Source organism: Cynocephalus volans, chromosome 3, assembly GCF_027409185.1.
Source record: "Cynocephalus volans isolate mCynVol1 chromosome 3, mCynVol1.pri, whole genome shotgun sequence".
Lineage (NCBI taxonomy): Eukaryota > Metazoa > Chordata > Mammalia > Dermoptera > Cynocephalidae > Cynocephalus > Cynocephalus volans.
The window spans coordinates 135,843,305-135,866,823 of record NC_084462.1 but is presented as its reverse complement, the minus strand read 5'-3'; the positions used below and the strand labels follow the sequence as shown (position 1 = coordinate 135,866,823).

General features: G+C 33.0%; 1 protein-coding gene across 2 annotated transcripts in view; it reads right to left on the bottom strand.

Moving 5' to 3' along the window:
* Nucleotides 1–2,622: 2,622 nt before the first annotated feature.
* The window catches only part of GPR137C (G protein-coupled receptor 137C), a 47,231-nt gene continuing 26,334 nt past the window's right edge, over nucleotides 2,623–23,519 (bottom strand). The window contains exons 5-9 of one of the 2 annotated variants that reach the window (XM_063092129.1): nucleotides 6,044–6,080; nucleotides 5,792–5,941; nucleotides 4,465–4,590; nucleotides 4,175–4,293; nucleotides 2,623–2,800 (exon numbers count right to left, since the gene is read on the bottom strand). In XM_063092129.1, coding sequence (XP_062948199.1) covers nucleotides 2,623–2,800; nucleotides 4,175–4,293; nucleotides 4,465–4,590; nucleotides 5,792–5,941; nucleotides 6,044–6,080 — 610 coding nt within the window. The remainder of the gene's footprint in view (nucleotides 2,801–4,174; nucleotides 4,294–4,464; nucleotides 4,591–5,791; nucleotides 5,942–6,043; nucleotides 6,081–23,519) is intronic. The other variant, XM_063092128.1, reaches the window with a different exon arrangement.

Below are 23,519 nucleotides of genomic sequence, written 5' to 3'. Positions count from 1 at the left end.
AAGAAAACCAGACCTCCAAATAAAAGCACAAACACTTTTATTTTTAATAGTAGTGTTTTGTTACAATTTAGTGAAACAACAAATAAATACATTCATGGGCCACAGCTATATTTTTACAACCAGTTTGAGACTGATTATATAGCTGGGTAACACTGTTAAACAATAAAAAAGGCAGTTATGCATAAAAAAGCCACGTTAGCTATAAATTACATCTTCCATAAAACTACAACCAGCTAACAATGAATTGTAAGAGTTTCAAAATTAATGACCACCCTAATGAAATGATAAAATCAAGTACTTCTAATCATTGTAGAATTACATACTTAAGCAATGAAATTCACTTTTCTAATTAAAGAACAAAGTAAAGGAAGGTTTGAAATTGTCATCATGTGCTTCAGTGCAGGATGAATGGGGAATCGGTAGCCCTTTGATTTTATAAACAACTCCTTCTTTCGAGACCAAACTTAAAGTGCTCCTAGTGCTTTGGAATTTTTAAGCAAAAATTGGGTCAGAGTTTATCTTTCTTTGTCTTTGGTGATGTATTGTGTGAGATGTATATAAGGAGACAAATGCAAAAATTTAGTTACCTTAGTCAGTGATAAGAATAAACTTACAAATCTCAAGTTTGGAACGCAGCTGAAAGAACCAAGTTATTTTCTCTGAATTTTTAAAAAAGTAATCTTCACTTATCTGGTCAAATAGGAACACTATTTAAAGAAGAAAAAATTTACTTTATCACACCGAACTCCAAGGATTAACAAAGACAACACAGATCTTTTCAGATAGCTCTAGATAATCAGATATTTAATATTATTAGCAAAATAAATAGTTGACATTCTGGAAGGATGTCTAATAACTGAAGTTATGATAGAAATAGACGGCTATGTTGTCATGTTAATACCAAGGTTAACTTCTGTTCTATAAATTTTTAAATAATTTGGTTACAGTGAAAGAACTTATTATAAACAAACCCAAAGTGACAGTTATAAGCCTATGCCGATTGAATTTAAAGTCATTCTGTATCATAAAAAGAAGGAATTTATTTGGCTGTGTACCAGTCTCCCAAAAGATTGAAAGTATTAACAATTTCATTTTTTCCTTAGGTTTCACTTACTGTTACACTTTTGTGAACTTACTACATCAGTTATTAAAAAGTTGAAAGATACGGTAAGTAAGAATAGAAGTAAAACAACTTTCTAACCAAAGCAGAAGACAGAAAAGGACAGCCGTATTAGTTGCAGTTCTGAAGAAATAGATTAGTCATTTTTACGCATGTTTTGATAACTTCCCAATGTTGCCTGTTCCTTGGCATCTTGAGGTATTCAGCATCTAATTATTTCCATATAGACACTGATAGAAAGTGCATTTTAAAATTCTTTATTTTCTTAGTCTACCATGTATATACTTTTAGATTTGGGATAGGACATTCAAGACAGTTTTAATGTAATTCTAAAAGTATTCCAATATTGTTACCCTCTGGTTTTATACTTACCTAGTTCGTACATTTACATAGGTTTGCTCATTAAGTCTAATACTGGAATTTGAATTCAATTTAATTTGGCTTTGCCCATGTACAAGATATAAAATTGTGAACACTAAAGGAGGAATTATGTTTTAAAAAGTATTGCACTTGAGTTCACCGCAATAATGTATCATGATTTAATTTACCTGAGGACAATCCTGATTCAGTAGGTAAGATCAGCTATATCTTTTTTCAGATAAATTGAATGCTTTCAAAAATGTATTCACGTTTTAGCTTCATGAATAATTCTTAAATGTATCTGTAAACTTGTTTTAGTCCCAAGAAGTTTCTACCAAAATCTCTCTATGAAAAAATCACTATTGCTTTCTTGAAGAATCATGTTTAAACTACTACAGATATCTTAATCATACAAAATAATCACTTGACCAATTCTATTCAAAGTACTCACACATTTTTTATTGGTATATCTTCCTTTTGAAGAAATTACCATGCCTTTCCAAAGAACACTGCTGGTCATCACTGTAAAAGATTACTACTATCATTTGTTTAAAATGATTTTTTGAATAATTTTAGTTGGTATTTTTAAAACATGCTTAAAAGAACCGTCTCTAATGATTACTTATTTTTAGAAGATTTTAAAAAATAATGATACATTTTTATGCTTTAAGTCTGTGTACTTACTGTTCACACTATAAAATTTTTATTGGGTAGGAATTCCATATAGAGCACGCCAATGAATATACAGGCTTTGATTTTTATAGGAAAATTTCCTTCCAGTTTGGTGTACGATATGATATTCCAGTGTGAACACTGGAGTATGACTTTGGGGACTGCAGTGTATTCTTTCAGAACAAAGATAAAAGTGCAAATATGCAAAAATACATTTGATGTTCCAAAGTCAGGATGTCTGGAGGCCATCAAGTGCCATACGATCTAATCTCTCTTTTCTCCTACTCCAAACTGTACATTTTACTATGAAGAGGTCAAAAGTAGCTGTATTCTCTACCAAACACAGCCACACTTCCAGATTTTGTTTTCAGTTGCAACAGATAATGGAATGTTTATGTAGATGGAATTTAAACACACTGAATATACACATTCATGAAAAACAATTCAAGAATCACAACTTGGTAATGCTGTCAGTTTTGTGGTGTTACATATAAGCTATGGTGACTGTTCATATCTAAATTACTACAAGTAAATAGCAAAGGAGCAGTGTCTGTCATAGGTCCATTCAGGTGGGGAGTGACTGTATAACTGTTGCTGCCACATCCAGCCATTGTGCCATACCAGCCCAAGCTTTGTGAATTTGATAAACTGCAACAAAAAAAGGCAAAGAGGCCATAGAACTGTGATCAGGATATAAGAAATCACACTGGCATTTTTAACATTTTCCTTTTTTTTTTTTTTCAGTGCTTAGAGGAAAATTTATACTTGTAAACACCTATATTAAAAGTAAAAAAAAATCTCAAAGGTAAATTTCTACCTTAAGAGAAAAGAGGAGCAAACTAAACCAAAAGCAAATATAAGTAGGAAATAACAAAGACTATAAAAGAAATATATGAAATAGGGAATTAAACAACAAGAGAAAAAATCAACAAAACCAAAATTTGATTCTTTAAAAAGATCAACAAAATTTGCAAACCTTTATCTAGACTGACCAAGAAAAAAACAAAAGATGGAAATTATTAAAATCAGAAATAAAGCAGGGGCATTATTACCTTGTCATTATGGTGGTTTTTTTTTTTTTTTTTTTTTAACATTTTCAAAGACTTTTATAATACAGTTAGTATCAAATTTATGGAAATATGTTTTTTGCCAAATAACACAATGACTTTCTATAAAATTTAATGACTTTTATCTAATATCCTTGATTTTATATCCCATTATATTACAAAAGAATAAATGCCACTCAGAACTAGTAGAACTTGATTATCAGGTAACAATAATAATAATAATAATAAAGTGCTTATTAAGCACTAGGCTAATACATGTACATATGTATACATGTACACATACACATACACTCATTTAATCATCACAACAATATTATGAGATAGTTCATCCTTATTTTACATCAACCCTATTTTACGGATGAAAAACAGGCCTAAAAAACTGAGGAAGTAACTTGTCCAGATGAAGTTAGGATTACAGAAAATATGTGATAAAGCTGAAAGCATTATATGGGTGTACATTAACATTTTCTCTTTGCCCTGATACATGGATAATAGTTTACTAGTTAAGGACTTGCAATGGTTTGGAACAAGGAGGGCATGGGAAGATTTCCTACAGTACCTAAGCTCCCCATGAGTTTTATCTAGGGTTCCTCTGTGATTCTGAATAGCAATAGAGATCTGAAAACAGACACATAACCACTATAATAGTATTCCTTCCCCCTCCCATCTCCCACCACCTCTGAACCAACAAGGGATCCTGAAGTGAAATGAATTACCCCCAAAGGCATTTCTCAAATAAAGGTAATATATAGGCTTTGAGTCAGATGGTAGTTCTTTATAGTGCAAGTCCCACCATGGGTTTAACATCTACTGCTTTAAGCTCCAATATTACATGATCTTATTTATTGACACATACCACCAAATCACCTTTTTCATATTTGGGTTAAAGTTTAGATTTTTTCTTTTCAATGTATTTCAGTACTAATTCAGGCTAAGTGACTTTTGTTACATCTACCTTCCTTCTCTTGAACTTCCCAGTCTTGGCAAGTCATCATCACTATCATATCGCCTTGGATTGTCGAAAAAGTAAGCTCTGGAAGTATAACTGTGACTATTTATCATGCCAGCAGGTGCCTGTGAACAAAGTATTAGACAGCAATGAAGGTTTACTTTTCAACTAAGAAAGGAGGCTAGACTCTATAATGACTTTTGGTCTTAAACTTTGCCAAAAATAGAAAATCAATATAAATATTCCATAATTTAAAAAAATAAGAGCAAACATTGGGGAATATTATGATATCATACCAAATTCTGGTTTAATCTCTGTGCCCGGAAAAACAGTACCACTGACCATGCTGGTACATGTTCCCACAGAAAGAGGACCATTCCAAATACTGTATACTCTTCTCCACTTACATCTTCTACATGGGCCTGTGAATAGAGTATGGCAAGAGCAAGTTTTACATCTGTTTTATGTATAAGCAATCACCCTCCACAATTAATTTGTTTCAGGTGGGGTAAGTAAAATATATCAGCTATAAGCACATAAACTGTAAAATTTTCTATATTTTGTGGTTTCTCATGTAACTATATTCATCCTTTAAGGGACATAAAAATGCTTTGACGTTAGGTAGAATAAAAAGCTGTTAACTTTTTCAATGCATCAATTTACGAAAATAATTTTAATATATGGATACTATGGAGTGATCTCAGTTTTAGTGCCCATAGTCTGAAGAGAGTTACTTATAAAGAGACTACTGTTCCAGCTGCTCCAAAGGCAAAATAACAGTGCTATAGCACTTACCCTTAGTTACACCTGTAGAGAAATGGAACATGTTAAGTCACTCATCTCAGCTGCTACTTCAAATATGCTTTTGGGCCTAATCTACACATTGGATTTGTTTCTATTCTATCAGATATTGGGAGAGAGAAGTGGGGGAAAAAAGTGAAGAGAATCTGTCACATGGAAGCACATGTGAAAATTCCTCCTCCTTAGAAAGGTAAATGAAAAATGGTATTCTAGGATACCTTAAATTCAGTACAAAGTTAAATTACTATAAAGGTATGACATATAGCTATGTACTTTTAGGAAGGGGATGAAGAATGCTGGGAAGTTAAATATGCATAGCTAGAGTATGGAGAATTACTGTAGCAAACACCTGGACACCCAAGGAACTATGAATGCTTTCCTAATATCAAGAGCGATACTGTCAGATTTTTATGGAAGTCATTATTTGAACATAAAACTAAACCATACATTAAGGTTATATGTAGTTCTTGGGTAGGGGAGAGTTAATTTCACCCTAACAAATTAAAAACATATCCATCTCACTGGCTAATGACAGGCAATTAATTTATCTAGTGATATTTAAACATCATCCTTGGCTTAAGACGCTATTATTATTTACAAAAAGTAAAAAAAAAAAAACTCCTTTGGGAGAAGTTCTCTCAGAAGAGTCTGAGTGTCAACATGTATATGAGGATTTTTAAATACAGAGCTTAAAGTATGATTACTGATAGTAGACAAAGTTTCCACAAGAAGTGTTTGTAAGTCAAACATTAAAATGTTCTCCTAGTTAAAGCTAACTTAATTGTCACTTTGTTAGGTTGGCAATATGTGATAGGTACTTACCTTATCTGAAAGATTATCCCAGCCATAATTAAATGGGCTTTCTAATGTATCCTGAGATATGGCAATCACCACCAAATTATAACAAGCTCTGGAAGAGTACAGAAGAATGACTACAGAGCCAACTACGACAGTCTGGCACAGAGACATACCCTAAAAGGAATAAAAATCATCATGATATTCTGAACATTTGTTACGGCAAGCTATTCATCCATATACAAGATGGTCACCTCTTGCAATGAACTCCTAGAAAACACTGAGTGGGCAACTGTTGAAATAAACTATTGATTTTCTTGCTTTATAATATTGCAAGAATCGCTTGTGTTAATATGTGAAAATTCTTTGTCAACTTGCCAAATGGCAGCTAAAGGAAGATTTTGTTCTGCCAAGGTTACCTTACTCCCTTAAGTAATATATGAATAAACAAGTTGGCAAAAGTTCTAAACTTTAATTGATGTTAAACAGAGAGGTAGTTTAGTCATAATGAGAAAAGAATGGAAAACAGAAGCATTACTTCATTTGGTACACTTAATTTCTGATACAAAATTAGAACAGAAATGTAGTTCCCATGCTATGTGCTTCATTCTTTTAGATTCTATTAGATAGTTGATGTTAGCTCTTTATTGATGCCATTATGTTGATGACAATTTTAAGACTATGGCCTTTATCATTCCCCAAATATAGAAAGTCCATAACTTAATGGTTCTCAACTGGAATGTGTATATTGGAGAGGCATCACCTCTTGCAAGGATTCTTAACTTGGGATTTGTATTTCAATACAATCAGTTTCCTTTGTAATAACTGCGTATTTTATCTTATGCATTAGAAACATTATTCTGAGATGTGACACCATTGCCAAACAGATACACTGCAAAAAAACCCCACCCAAGATAGTGTTTTGAAAGTTTGTGTTTTGGTTGTCACATTGTTTAAGGGGCAATTATTCATTTAGTGCACAAGGTCCAGGAAAGCTGGATAATGTGCAATTCATAGGCGAGTCCTCTACATAGGAGAATTGTCCTCTACCCTTCATAACTTCCTGAACCTTCATAAAGATGAAAAACCTGATTATAATTATCTGAGCCACAACCTAACTCAGTTTTACATATAAAGTTTATGTTTGCATAATTTAAGTAGATGCCAAAATTTTTAGAAATGTATATAATATGTAAATTGAGGGAAATTTGTACTTTGTTTTGTTCAGAATTTTATCAAGTTGTTCAAATATTTCAGAAAATCATGTCACTGGCAGCAATACTACTCTTATATGTAAGTGACCAGTGCAACACACCTGTACCACTCTGCATTTGTAGCTGCCCCATTCACGGTTTCTGCCTAGATACAAACATGTGACTATTACATCATGCCCCAGAATCTACATATTGAAATATCTATCAATTACTTTCCTTTTATTTCCTCTTTATATTACAATTAGGACAATTACATTGAATTTTATGTGTCTTGGTAGGTAAAAATCTATTAATTTCAGGATAGAAACCTGTTATTAAAAATGTTTGGGGCCGACCCCGTGGCGCACTCGGGAGAGTGCGGCGCTGGGAGCGCAGCAGCGCTCCCACCGCGGGTTTGGATCCTATATAAGGATGGCCGTGTGCGCTCACTGGCTGAGCGCGTGTGTGGCCAATGTTTGTTATTAGAAGATTGTACTGGGTCTGGCAGGGTTGAGAACCATTATTGTAACTGACTTCCTTATAAGAACAACACATTTCAGAGGTACATAAAAAGAAAGAACTAAAGGATAAAAGATAACTTGTTAAGATTTTGATAATAACAGAGTGCCTTCTCTGAGCTAACCCACTACCAAAACAAAAGGTATGTGTGAAAATAAAAGCCTGACAAGATGAAATTTTAAAAAAAGACTAAAATTTTCTATGATACGCATTTTTATTTTTGTGAATAAAAACAAAATGTTGTTAATAAGTTAATATAAAACCAATCCAGACCCAATTTTAAATGTTCCATATTATTAAAGAAAAGGGAACAAGAACAAGAGAACAGAATGCTGTACTCATTACCATCCTCTACAATAACCACAAAAGTTTACATTCACTGCTTTGAGAAATAAAACAACTGCTAGAAAGAAACATGCTATAATATGGAGAGACTCTGTGTAAGCTTGCAAATACTACAAAAATGTTTCTAAAAGGTTGTGAGAGAAGAGCAAAGAATCAATAATCTCGAAATAAAAAAAAAAAAAAACCAACCTGTAGCCAAATATGTAAATAAAACAATGAAAGAAACCCATCGATTTAGTAAACAAAATAAGATGCACCCTGCATTATGCAGGTTATGAAATGAAAAATAAGGATTCAGCAACACATGGAAAGGGTTATCAAAAAGCTGAAGAAAATCTTCCTAAAATGAATAGGTTCAGAATAAATAATTCCACTCAGGAACAATCCTCAAGGAACAATCAATTCTCCTTCCCCCATCTCTGACATCTACATGCTGCTTTTTAAGAATCCCGCACTTGACAAGAGTTACACCTCACTCCTAAGCACTTCAGTATCCATATTATTAACTATAGTTCAATATTTGTTTACAGATAATCTTAGAATGCAGATGTGCAGAAGCCTTAACTTACCATTCATAGTTTTGATAAATGCATACACCTGTGTAACCCAAATCACTACCAAATCACTGAGAATTTGCTAAATTCACTTATTAGTTCTTATAGTTTAGTCCTTAAAATGTTCTCCATAAAGAATTGCCATCTACAATTAAGGACAGTTTTGTATCTTAATTCCCAATTTTATACTTTTTTTTCCTTGCCTTATTGGAATATTGAATAGCAAAGATAACAGTCAACATTCTTTCTTTATTCCCAGTCTTAAGGGCAGGACATTCAATATTTACGTATGGTATTGATTGTAGGTTTTTTATATGCCTTTTATCACATTGAGCAACCTTCCTTCTATTCTTTATTAGCTGAGATTTATTTTTATTTTTATTTTTTCATTTGTCCTGTATGGCAGACAGTTTTTAATTGTGAAAGGTACTAAATTTTGTTAAATGCTTTTTCTACACTTATTGAAATGAATCTGTGGTTTTTCTCCTTTGTTCTCTTAATGTGGTGAATCACACCAACTGATTTTCAAATGTTAAACTAATGCTGCATTCCTGGGATAAACCCCTCTTGGTCATGATGTATTATCCCTTCTATATGAGTATGTTGATTGATTTTGTGTCTGTAACTCTAAGGGATACTGGTCTTTTTATTTATTTTGTAATATCTTTGTCAGGATACGGTATCAAGGTAATGCTGGCTTCAGAAAATCTGTTAAAAGGTGTTCCTTCCCTCTGTTTTCTAAAACAGTTTAATATTGGTGTTATTTCTTCTATAAATATTTGATAGAATTTTATATTTCTACTCGGATTTTATATTTCATTTTCTGTCAATTTTGTTAAGTTGTATTTTTAAAAGAATTTGTCTTTTTCACCTAAGTTGTCATATTTACTGGCAAAGAGTTGTTCATAGTATTCTCTTATTTTTCTTTTACTGTCTATAAGATCTAGAGTGATATCCCCTCTTTCATATATGGCATTGGAAATCTGTATTTTCTTTTTTTTTTCGTCTAGATCAACTTTGATATACTCAAAGAATCAACTTTTGGCCTTAATTTCCATATTGTTTGTTTTCTGTTTCATTGATTTCTATTCTTATCATTATTATTTCAGTTCTTCTACTTACTTTGGGCTCACTGGTTTTTAAGGTGAAAACTTAGGTCACTAATTTTATATCTTTCTTTTCTAAAATAGTATTTTTGTATTTTTAAAATTGTACATATTTGTGGGTTATATAAGTATTAAAACTATATTTTCCCTTTTAAGTACTATTTTAGCTGTATCCCACAAATTTTGATACATTATATTTTGTTATCTCTTAGTTTGAAATATGTTCTAATTTCCCGTGTGATTCCTTTTATCTATGGTTTACTTAGAATTGTGCCGAATCATTTCCAAATATATAGTCATGTGCCACATAACCTTTCAGACCACATTTACAAGGATGGCCTCATAAGATTATAGTGACTATATCATATAGCCTAGGTGTGTGGAAGGCTACACCATCTGTTTGTGTAAGTACATTCTGTGATGTTTGTGCTACAATGAAATTGCCTAAAGATGTACTTCTGAGAATGTATTCGTAAGTGACACAATATATATGTACATATTGATATACACGTACATATGTATATATGTGTACTATATATCACATTGTTATTAATATTTTAATTGCATTGTGGCCAGAGAACATTCTGATTCCAATCCTTTTGAATGTATTGATAACTGTTTTATAGTCTATTGTATGGCTTATTTTGATGACAATTTCCATGCTCAGTTGAAAGGAATGTGTATCCTCCAGTTATTGGGCATCAGTTAGCTCAAGGGCATTGATAGTGTTGTTCAGATTTTCTATGTCTACTGATTTTTTGTTTTATTAATTGTTGAGGATGGAGTATTAAAATTTCCAACTATGATTGTGGGTTTGCACTTTTTATTTCTTACTATTTTGGCTTCATGCACACATTTATGATTATTATATCTTTCTAATGCAATTTCCCTGCTTATGTTTGGTAATATTACTTCCTGATGGAATGTACCTTTTTATATCTGGTAATACTCTTTGTCTTAAAGTCTATTTTTATTTGATATTAATGTAGACTTCTATGCTTACTGAATGCATGATAAATTAGTTTCCATCTATTTTCAAACTATATCTGTCTTTATATTCAACATGCATTTTGGAAGCCAAAATATAATTGGGTCTTTTAAAAAAATCCATTTTAATAGTCTTTAACTTTTAACCAGAGTGTTTAGTCCATTAACATTTAATATAATTAGTGATATGTTTGGATTTAGATATTACATTTTACTGTGTATTTTTTGTTTTCCCCTTGTGTTTTGTTGTTGATGTTGTTCTAGGGCAGCAGTTCCTATCGTGTGATCCAGGTATGCTAAAGACCAAAATCAAACTATTTCAAAAAATGCTAGGACTTTGCCTTTTTGTTCCTATTCTCTCTTGAGTGTAAAGTTTTCCAGAGGCCACATAATATGTGATGTCATCACATCACATGCATGTGTATTCTTGTGTTTTCTAGAATTTCTGATGTAGTAGAGTTAGTTTATAAATATACACATTTTCAGAAATTACCTCAATTTGTTCTCTATATTTTTACTGGGTTCTTGCTAGTTTTCCTCAGTTATACCTATTATATCCACTGAAATCCCATTATCATTCAATAAACCGATATTCTGAAATCCTAAAATTTTCCTTGCATCTGCATGGAAACACAAGAATATGTACACCATGTAGATTTGTTTTACATTATTTAAGAATTTCCTTCAAAAACAAAATTAACTTGATATAAAACTCATTTTAGAATATTTTATTCTAAAGTGAAAAAATTGTTTTTTTTAACATTTAAGAATTGATCATTGTCTTAGGAATGGGAATTTATTGTTTACTGGGTACAGAGTTTCAGAATGGGATGAGAAAAATATTCTGGAAATGGATAGTGGTGATGGTTGCACAACAATGTGAAAGCACTTAATGCCACCAAACTGTATACTTAAAAATAAGTATTTTTTATTAAGTTTTATATTATGTATATTTTAGCACAATAAAAAGCTCTTTCTCAACACACAGATTCCCTGTTTACCTCTAAGATGCTGGGAAAGATGAAAATGTCAGAGAGTTCTCTGACTCAATGAAGGGAGGAATCTATTTCAAAAGAATTGGGTGAAATTGTAAATAAGAAACAAGAATATAATAACTTTCAATAGGTTTTATAAATGTGAATAATTTACCTTGTGTTCTGCAACAGAATATTTTTGACTAGGGCTATAGTCCAAGTTAAGCTGTAGCATCATTCTGGTAGCATCGTTTTGAGAGCAATCTTTCAGAGTTTAAGGCAAAAGAAACTGAAATTTAAAATGCAGTTGTGGTGAATGCTTTAAACACCAAATACTGTTTTTATAATTTTCCAGATGAGAAATGAAAAAGCCACTGAGGCATTTTAAAAGCTAAGTTATTATATTGCATTTGTTGGTAAAGTACACAATAGCTGAGAGACTTGGAAAGCCTTATACAATTGACATTGCTAAATGCCTGCTGGATGAAAAGTTCATGAAAGAAATCATGGTATTGCCATTTTCCAATAATACAAAAAGTCATTGATTTAAAGATTTAACTGAAAACATAAAGATTGATTTAATATCTTATCTACAAACATATTTTTGCCTTAGAAATAAATGAAGTTATAGATGTAGCAGGACTTATTTTGTTTGTATTAATATGGTGTCAGTACCAACTAGTCATCCAAGAAGATATTCTTTTATGTCAATGCTTTTATGTCAAAAAGCACAAATGGCACTGAAATAGTCAAGAGTTGAATAACTTTTCTGATTGTTTATCCTGGGCCAATGGTGTTGATATTTTCACCAATGGTGCAAGAACAGTGGTATATAAAACTGCTGTGCCTTAGCACAAATCAAGACAGTGTCACAGAACTGTACTAGGGGTGTTGTATTCCTCACTACCAGGTACTCACAGTTAAGAAGGAAACTCAGTTTCATTTAAGAATATCCTTGATGAAGCAGTAAGAATAATTATTAAATATCAACCCTAGAGTACATGTCTATTTAATATTCTGTGTGATGAGATGAGATAAGCCCTTAAAGCAATTCTACTTCACACTGAAGTACAGTTGTCTTGAGGAAAAGAACTCATGTGATTGTTTGGCTACTGAGCAAAACTAGCAACTTTTTGCCATAGAATGCCACTTTTTACTTTGCAGACAACTATGGCAGACAAACGATGGTCATTCAGACTTGACAACTGGGCATACAGGTTTTTCAAAAATAAACACAATAAGCCTAGAATTGCAAAGAAAACATCTGACAATACTTATTGCTAATGATGAAATTTGAACTTTCAGGTAAAAATAAGAATTTTTTGAAACTGGTATGTATTTGTATCCACTGTAAGATTGACAGCTTCCCAAAACTAAAAACCTTTTCTGATAAGATGGTATGATATTAACACAAATGATTTTGGATATTATCTAGTGAAATGTATCAACATTTTGAAGATCTGTGGCTACTCTTTTCCAAATGATCAATGCATGATTTTACAAAATCATTCAAAGTGCAAGATAGACCACTGAAGAGTACAGAAACTTCACTAATATGGTTTTAGATTCCACATGGCAACTAACCTTTTAAGAAACCTCCACTTCTCAGTTTGGGTGTAGTATTAAAGAAGATATCCAAAATTATCTGAAAAGTGTATTAAAATTCTCCTCCATTTTCCAACTACATTTAAATGTGTGGATGGATTTTCTTCATATACTTCAACCTAAACAACATATCACAACAGATTGAATGCAGAAGCAGACATAAAAATCCAGTGTTTTCTATTAAGTCAGATATTAAAGAGATTTGCAAAATGTAAAACAATTTCAATCTTTTATTTTAGAAAATATAATTATTTTTTATAAAAACATGTTGTTTATGTTAACATGTAATGGGTTTATTATTATTTTAAGGATAAATGAATACTTTTATAATGTTTTAGTTTTGATTTCTAATATTATATATTGACATATATGTAAACAAAAGTTCTTTGGGGTCCTCAATTTTTAGGAGTATAATGGGGTCTTGAGACCAAAAACTTTGAGAACCACTGCTCTAGGGACACATATCTGTAACTTTTTGCGGTCTAAGTATTAGCTAATATCATTTTACTTCATGTAAAATGTAAGAACTTTACAACCATATAGATCCACTTACTCCCTGTCCTTTATGCTATGGTTGTTGTATATAGTATACACAGAATTATATATTACATCTACATATGTAAACCTCACAATATTTGGTTATAATTTTTGCTTTGCAGTCATATATATTTTAAAGAAATTAAGAAATTATATTTACCCCCATATTTACTATTTCTTGTGTTCTTTATTCCTTCCTGAAGAGCTGAAATTCAAGCTGGTTTTATTTCTCTTCAGTTTGTAGAATTTTCTTGGCATTTCTTGTAGTGCAGAGGTATTCTGGTAACTTATCCCCTTAAGTTTTTTTGTTTTGTTTTGTTTTGTTTTTTTAATTAGGAAATATTTATATTTCTCTGTTTAAGAATATTTCACTGGGTATAGATTTCAGAGTTGACAGTTAATTTCAGCATTTTAAAGATAGTTTCCATGTCTTCTGGCCTCCCTTATTTCTGATGAGAAGTTAGTGATCATTTGAATCTATATTCCCCTACATAATTCTGTAATTCATTTTTCTCTGCTTTCAATGTTTTCTCTTTCAGTTTGAAGTATTTTGACTATAATGAACGTAGGTAAAGTTTTCTTTGTATTTATCCTGATTGGGGTTGTTGAGCTTCTTAAAATTATAAATTCATGTCTTTTACCAAAATTGGAAAATTTAGGTTATTATTTCTTCAAATATTTTTTTCAACTTCATTTCCTCCTCTTTTCCTTTGGGGATTCTCATGACACATAATTAGACCCTGAGGCTCTGTTTGCTGTATTATAATCTTTCCCCCATCTTCTTCTGTTCTTCAGATTGGATAATTTCTATTGATTTATTTTTAAGTTCATTGACTCTTATCTCCAATTAGCTAGCAAGCACAACTAGTGACTTATTTATTTGAAATACTCATACTGTATTTTTAAATTCTAGAATATCTGTTTGTTTCTGTTTAAATATAGTTTCTATATCTCTTAAGATTTCCTATTTATTTATCCAAGTGCATTTCCTTTACATCCTTAAGCATATTATAAAATTTTTGTCTTATAAATCCAAAATCTAGGTCATCTTTTGGGGGACTGTCTGTATTGACTGCTTTTTGAATTCTGCTTTTTGCTTTTGAGTACAAGTTATATTTTTCCTATTTCTTTGTATATCTAGTAACTTTGGATTATGTCCTGGACATTCTGAGTAACATATTTTATGGAGTCTGGATTGTGCTATAAAAGTACTAAATTTTGTTTGTTTTAGTAAGTAATTAACTTGGCTGAACTCAAATCCCAAATTCTGTCACTTATGCATAGGTAGCAGCTGAAATCTCAGTTTAATTCCTTTATCCTTAATTGTGCTGCTTGGAGTCTCTGTCTTACACATGTGTAGTTCAGGTATAAGCTACAAATTTTACAGAGTTTGTAATCAGAGTATGGGGCTTCCACTATCTAGCTGTTTTTTGTGTGTGTGAGATTTCCTATTCACTTTCCACCTGCTAGTAATTTTATCTTCTGATTTTTCAACCCAGTAAAACAGTGGATTTCTCTTCAAGTTTTGTCTGCCCCATGGATGGGAACTTCCCTCAGGCTAGAAGCTGTAAAAATCAGGAAACTCACTCAGTGTCATGTCCTTCTTCTAAGTGGTTGCTCTCCAGTGCCTTCAGTGCTTTTTATATTTTGTAAAAAATTTAACATTGCTATTTGTGGAAGGTTGGTCCAATAGGGGGATTCTCAGTCATTACCAGAAGCAGAACTCTATACATATTTTTTTCAAATCTTCTCACAAATGCTATTTCCATTTTGAAATTAAAATGACAAAGTAAGCATTAAAAATACAAAAACAAATAATTCTAGGGCCTAAACAGTTTCATTGTGCTAAGACACAATGAAATTAGATTTCTGATTCCTATGACTCTGATGTGATGGAGTAGATGGCTTTTACTAGATGGACACACTGGCCATGGAAAAATAAAACAATTCTGAAAATGCTAGCTGGTACAGTAAAATGGTCTAGATGTAAAGGGAGAAAACTATTTGTTCTTGGGAGTAGATAAAAGATAGCTCAAGTGTATGCAGGGATTTTTCAAATGGGACACAAGTGTGTGGTGGGTCAGCTCAGCAACAGAATAGGACATAATACTTGGGGTGTAACAACTTGAGTGACTAAGTCAGCAAACTAAAGAAGTTCTACAGTTTAAGATGGATAAAGTAAATCCCAGTAACTTGAGAGAGAAATTATAACAAAATATTGGGAAAGTGGTGATCATAACTATTCCATGTGATGACGTGGCTGGTATTTTTCCACTTATCCTCCCCAAGTTCTAGTTAAGTCTTATTTCAAGGTGGTGGAAGAGAGACACTAACAGTATTTTAGCCTGTTTCTTTATGGCCTAAGTTACCATATTACATATATACATACTGCTTTAGTCTTATAGGATTAGTTGGCCTATATGAAAGATCAGACATATAGTCTAGTTGAATGTTGTTACTATGTCTCTGAAAGATGCCAATGCTGCCTCCCATCCTATACATTAAATAGGAAGGACTAAGTATTGAGTGAACATGGAACCTTTCTAGGTTAACATAGTAATGGAAACAGTTAGGAATTCAGGAGACAGAGAGAAAATGCATTATTTGCAAATGGCTGACTGGGCTGAGAGACAAGCTGATCTTGAGTACCAGACAATGATTCCTTTATACTCTTATCTAGATATAAAATTATACATGTCCCTGGCCAGATATACAAGCCTAAAAGCCTACGTTTTATTCCCACCCAGCCTTTGAGGATCTTTCATACTAAGAAATCCAACTTGCCATCACAGGGACTAAGCATCTGTCATTGCTTTGAACCTTTTTGTTCAATGAGTTATTTCGTCCTTTGAAAATGGTATGTTTTCTATATTTTTATAAATATTCTTATTTTTGTCTGAAATGGAAAGTAATAGTATAATAAAAATAGTTCTATTAGCATGTATTTTAATGTTAAAAGTTACATTTCTGATAAAAAGTAAAGTTCAGAGATACCACAGAAATCATACAAAGGCAGAGTAAACAGCAATATAAAAACTTAATGGGAGAAAATGACCAATACTAACAAACAATGATGTCAATAAATGTAAACTTATTTTGAGCTATTCTATAAGAACAGGGTGTTTACTATCAATTAAAAACTCCATAATATTTTGCCTCAGTTAATGAGACATACTTGAAATGTCAGCAACAGACAGAAAGATAAAAGCTAGTATTAAGTCTATCATGCCAATGCAAACATAAGAAAACTGAGATTGTAGTAAAAGATACAGGAAATTTCAGAACAACAATATCAACAATTAAAGAGGCCATTGCATGATTTCAACAATATTTGTTCTAAAAATTTCTAAGAAAAAGTAGTTAGATATTAGATAAAATATAATCTTCAGAGACTCTTATCAAAATCAGGATGGGACATACATAAATGAGGTAGAGTTAAGAAAAATTAAAATATTCAAAATAGAAATCCTGTTCTTCAGTATGTAATTCTTATTCTTTTTGGGGGTCACTGTTTCTTTTGAGAATTTGATTAAATATGTAGGACACCTCTTCAGATAAATTTTGCCTACATTTTCAGGTATTCGAGAACTCCTTGAAGGAGGTTATCATCCCCTCCTGCACATTAGGACCACAATAGCTAACATTTATAGGCATTATACTCAGCACTTTATATGCATTTTAGTTTAATCTTTACAACAGCCTCATGAGGTAGGTACTACTCTTATCATCGTAACAACCGTGAGGTAAATGCTATCATTATCTCCATTTTTCAGATCAGGAAAGTGAAGCTGAGAGATGCTGTTATTTGTCTAAAGTCACATAGCAAATAAGCAGCAGAGGTGGGATTCACATCCTTATCTCTTTGATCCCAGGTTTCCATCTTTTAATCACTATGATACACTCTAAGTTCTTTCCATATTAATTTAAAAAATCAATATACTTGAAAAAAAGAAATATAAATGTATCCAAGTGTATATCCAATGCCATTTTTTATTTATACTACTCTCATTGCAAAAGAGAATTTGAAGCAGTTACAGAGATAAACACAAAATAAAAAATAAATATAGGAATGTGTATGTGCATGGCAAGGTGGGGGAGGGGAGGGTGGTAAGAAAGTGAATTGAAGCTAGAGGTAGAGCCAGAACCAAAAGTAGATATCATAAAGTTATCTGCAATTTATAGAGGCGAGCCACATATTTGCCTCTGAACAACACAGGAGCTAGAGGAAAGGACTTAACACTGTTTTTCCTAGCACCCAATCTGAGAAAAAGATCTTTTCTGGGACATTATGTAGACAATATTCTCAACATTATAAAATAGTGACTTTAAAATAAATTTTTCTTAGTAGAAATTTCTTATAAATACCTTGATGTAGGTCAAAGCAAGTCTAGGTTGGAAAAGGCAACTCTACCTAGGGAACAACATAGTCTTACTACAAAACTCTGCAGTGATCTGGATTGGGCTGAGCATAAAATGCAGAATAGATGCAGGAAATGGACAGATTGTACATCCTTCTGGTAATCTTTCTGGCTATTAAGCTTTTGAATTTGATAGTTGAGAGCTTATTCTCTCTAATAAGAACCTGGAGGACAGAAATTCTACATTATTTAGTAGGCCAGATTCACATGCATGGACAATCAAGCAGAGGATAAAACTGATAATTTCTTATGGAAGTTAGGGGGCCTAAAGACACATGTCTGAATTTTAGACTTTCTTCCAAGGTGAGCTGAAGGAAGATAGAAATAATATCTAGTTCAAACTGATGTGTGAATATGCTGTTTGAGACATGGCTAAAATCCAAACAAATTTTGTTTTTGTTAAATAAGGAATGTTGCTACAACATTACAAGATTATGGAAAGCTGCCAAAGAAGTATTTGAGAAAGCATATTGCTCTAAATATCTATATTAGTTTACAAAAGAGGGAATTAAGTATCTATATAAGGACATAGATGTGGAACAAAGTTAACAACCTTAAATGTGTGAGAAAGTAAAATAACGAAAGAGCAGAAATAAACTATTCTAATTGACAATAACTGGTATTTAAAAAGCAAGTCAGAGTGCTACTTTGAAAATGAGAATCAAATCACAGCACTCTTCCAGTTGCTTAAATAGTAAAATATAATTTTTTTAAAAAAGTAATGAAAAAAATAACATAAAAGATACTTAAGTGATGTGTAAACTGAGACTGGGGTAAACAGCTCTACATGCAACTACTAAAACCCCTAAATCATTCTTAAAAAAAAAAAAAAGCAGCAAAACAAGCATGATTTTGAAGAACATTAACAATATGGAGGTTTACATTCTTTTTGAAAACTACTTAAAGGCCTATCAGTAAGACAAGAATTAAATTTTGGCATATGATGAAATGTTATGCAGCCTCAAAGAGAGTTTTTAATAGCATAAGAAAATTCTTTACTAGCATACGGGGAAAAGCAGGGAATAAAGTTATATTTACACTGAGTTCCAAATATTAACTTAGTTAAGTGTCAGTGGTGACATTACTGCTGTTTTTTTAAAAAATTTAAATCATATTCTTTCATATTGCCAAGATTCAACAATGAGAAAAAAAATTTTTTTAGTGAGAAGGTTAATATGGTTCACTGCCTGTAAAACAGAAAGTCTGGTGGAAATAAAACAGATTAATGAATAGACAAATAACAGGGGGAAAAAAACAAAGCCCCCAAAATTTACCAAAGAACATTCTTTTGCCAAATGGATAATGGCAGAATTTGTTAGTTTTCTAAGAACAAGCCTATTTTATAAACTATGTCAAAATCTTATGATGAAGATAACAGCTAGCATTTATATTTTTAGTGCCGATAGTATACTACGACTTTTGACACTATCATTTTATCTTTGCAACACTACTATGGAGATATTTACTATATTTATCTCCAATTTAAAGGTAGACAGAGGGATTAAAATCATAGGGCTAATGAATAGTAGAGCTCTGATTTAAACCTAGGAAGACACTAAAGTCAAGGGTTTGGATCCCCAAACTGGCCAGCCACCAAAAAAACCAAAAACCTAGGCAGTATGATTCTATAAATTAAGTGTTACAACTTTGTACTACATAGTGCATGTTTACCCATCTCAGTTTATGAGATAAATATATTATATTCCAAAAACTGACAAAGACTCCAAAAAGGGAAAAAAGTTGGTTAATATTACTTCAAGTGTAGGTTTAATAAAATTTTAGGTAACGTAACTAAAATACAAGAATTAAAGGAAATGATAAAATGGGGTTTTATCCTTAAAATTCAAGGAACATAATGAAATCTAGCCAAATATACTATATTTGTAGAATAAAAACTAAAATTATAGCAATATGAATAGTTATTGAGAAGTATTTAATAAGATTACACATTTATTCTTAACTAAACAGACACAAGACTTATAAAGGCTACCACTCTTAACAGAGGTAACATATTTTAATATAAACAGAAAACACATGCCAAATATATGAAGAATAAATACCCAGATTCTGCTATATAAATCATTGAAAAATAGTTTACATATACAGAAATGTGGATAGTAAGTCTTTACATGGAAATATATATATGAATATTAATTAAATAAATCTAAATTAAAACTCTGAAGGCATATCAATGAAAATAACAAAAATAAATAAAATTTGAACCCCAATACTTATGGAACTGGCCAGCCACCAAATGAGGTACCCTATAAATTGATGATAGCATTATAAAATAGTTTATTCTTTTGGAGAGTAGTATGGCAAAATCTAGTAAGAATTTATGTGGAATAATAAGCATACAAACAGATATATACATGTAAATTACAGCTATTTATAAATGCATTCCTAAGAGATTATAAATATAAAGAACAGCAGGGGGCCAGCCAGTTCAGTTGCTTAGAGTGTGGTGTTGATAGTACCAACACCAAGGGTTTGAATCCCCATACCAACTAGCTGCCAAAAAAAAAAGAACAGCAGAGACCTAGTCAGACTTAAGTTTGAATCCTGGGTCAGTTATATGATCTCGGCATGTTTATTGGTTCAATAAACTGGGTTTTTGGCACAACCCAGTTGTAAAAGCTCATTTGGTTACTAAGGTAAAGCTGCTCTGGCAAAGGCTGTATCCAGGCATGGAATGTATTTATTCAACAAATATTTATTTAAAACCTACTGTATGCCAGACATTATTTTAGACAAAAGGGATAAAAAAATGAATACAGACAAGGCAACTACATTCAGGGTTACACTTTAGGAAGGAGCAGCAGAAAATAAGTGTGCAAACAAATGAAAAAATAATTTTGACTATTGATAAATGCTATGAAGATAACAAAATGGGGTGATAGATACAGTAACCAGAATGGAAGATAATCTTAACTGGGTGGTTAAAAATGGCAGCTTTGAAACAGTGACATCTGAACTGAGGCCTGAATGTTAAGAAATCATTGTTATCTTATCTGTAGGAAGTGCAGTTTAGGCAGAGGGAACAACATGTACAAAGCTATATGGCTGGAATAAACTTAGTATGTATTTTGTGGTGAGAAACTCTGGAACAAGAAGCCTACGTGGCTGGAACAGGAAGAGGAGAGTGGTAGTGGTGGGATATCAGAAAGACAGGCAGGAGCCAGGTCATATAAGGCCTTGCCTTACAAGTCGTACTACCCCTCCTCTTCAGCTCAATGCCCCTCTTCTTCTTCTTCTTTTTTTTTTTTTTTTTTTTTTGGTGAAATAGAAATAAGACCATCTGAAGGAAAAAAAAAGTCTCTTTCTGCTCTCTACTCTCACACACCACTCACCACTCAACAAAATACATCATCTCTGGTCACCAAAATGTGTGGGGATTTCTCCCCACCAGCAACCAATTCTCCAGTGGATACCAACTGAATGTCCTATATTTTAATTCAATTCTGACACTATCTACCTGGAGATAGCATTAGATACCACAGGTTGATGGCTGACCCCACTTCAGATGCCAATCACAAGTAGTAGGTTATCACCTATAGTTCTGACTGACTGGCTATAGATTGGGGGTTCTCACATCCCCCTCCTTGGATTAGATTAATTTGCTAGGGCAGTTCACAGAACTCATGGAAACACTTACGTTTACCAGTTTATTATAAAGGATATCACAAAGGATATAGATGAACAGCCAGATGGAAGAGATAAATAGGGCAAAGTGTGGAGGAGAAGGCTGCAGAGCTCCAGGCCCTCTCTGCCACCTTCTAGGCACGTCCATGTATTCAGCAATCTGGGAGCTCCCCCAAACCTATACTTCTGAGTTTTTATGGAGGCTTCATCACACAGGCATGATTGATTACATCACTGGCCACTGATGATCAAATCAACCTTTAGCCCATCTCCCCTCCTCAGAGGTTGGGGATGGGGTGGGGCTGAATGTCCTAACCTTCTAATCATGCCTAGGTCTTTCTGGTGACTGGCCACCATCCTGAACTATCTATGGGCCCCAGCCACCTATCATCTTATTAGCATACAAAAATACTAATCTCTCCAAGATCCCAAAAGTTTTAGGAGCTGTGTGCCAGGAACCAGGGGCAGAGACCAAATGTTTATTTCTTATTATATAACAATATCGCAGACCATCTCATAGAATTATTATGAGATAGTGTGAAAAACAACTAGAACAGTGCCTGGTGCATAGTAGATACTGATAGTTATGCTCATTAGGCTATTTTTCCTGTCAAGTTGCTCAAATGTATAAAAATGGACAGAAGAAATTTTTAAAATGAAAATGTTGACAGGAGTTAGTTTTAGGAAGCAAGGAGTGAAGAAACATCAGAGTACTCCAAATTTGAGTCTGAATAAATGGGAGATCAATGACAATGACAAAATTAGAGAGGCAGAGAGAGGTGGGGGTTGCAGGTAGGAAGAGAATGAAGTATTTAGGCTGGTGAAAATATCCAAAAGGTAGTTGAGGAACAGAACTGGATAGAAATAAAAATTTGCAGGTAATCATTTGAATAAACCTTATTGACCCTCAAGGTATGAAGCACTCAGGGCAATATGAATAATAGGTGGCCCTGCCTTCTAAGAGCTCAGATTTCAGTCAGAAAAATTAGACATGTACACACAATTGCTCCCTAGTAGAAACTGATAAGGTCCTAAGAGAAACATTTCCTCATTCCTAGGAGGAAAATTTTGTAATAATTCAGATAGTGAGTTATTTGTAAATTTTACTTTGGAGATGGGAGAGAGGGACCAAATTAAGTTCATAAAAAGGGGAAACACTGGAGTTAGGTCTTTAAAGTTGGGTAAGATATGGACAAACAGGTAGAGAGCTGATAGAGTTTGGATGTGTTGTCCCACCAAAACTCATGTGGAAATCTGATCCCCAATGTGGCAGTGTTGGGAGCTGTTTGAGTCATGGGGGTGGATCTGTCATGAATGGATTAATGCTCTCCCTGGGGGGTGGGGGTCTTGAGCAAGATCTTGCTCTATTAGTTCCCGCAAGAGCTGGTTGTTTAAGAGACCCTGGCATCTCCCCTCTCTCTCTCTTGCGTCCTCTCGCCATGTAATCTGCTTGTACCTGCCGCTGGCTGCCGTTTTCTGTCATGAGTGGAAGAAGCCTGAGGCCTGTGCCAGAGGCAGCTGTCCCAGAATTGTAAGCCAAATAAACCTCTGTTCTTTATAAATTATGCAGTCTCAGGTATTCTGTTATAGCAACACAAAACGGACTAATACAAGAACTCTGGGAGGGGAAAAGGCATTCAAGCACAATGAAACAGCCTAAGGATATACAGATAGGAAGGCATACTGTGTGTCATTCAGAAATAAGGTAGGTAAGATTTGGTTGAGACAAATTATGGAGGATCTCATGATCACAGAGTATGTAGAAGAAGGAAGAATGAAAAGAAGAAAACAGAAGACCAAAGTCTGAGCTTTAAGGAAATATTCTTATGGACAGCAAGAAACAGGGTCTGTTTGAAAGTAGAGGAGGAAGATAGT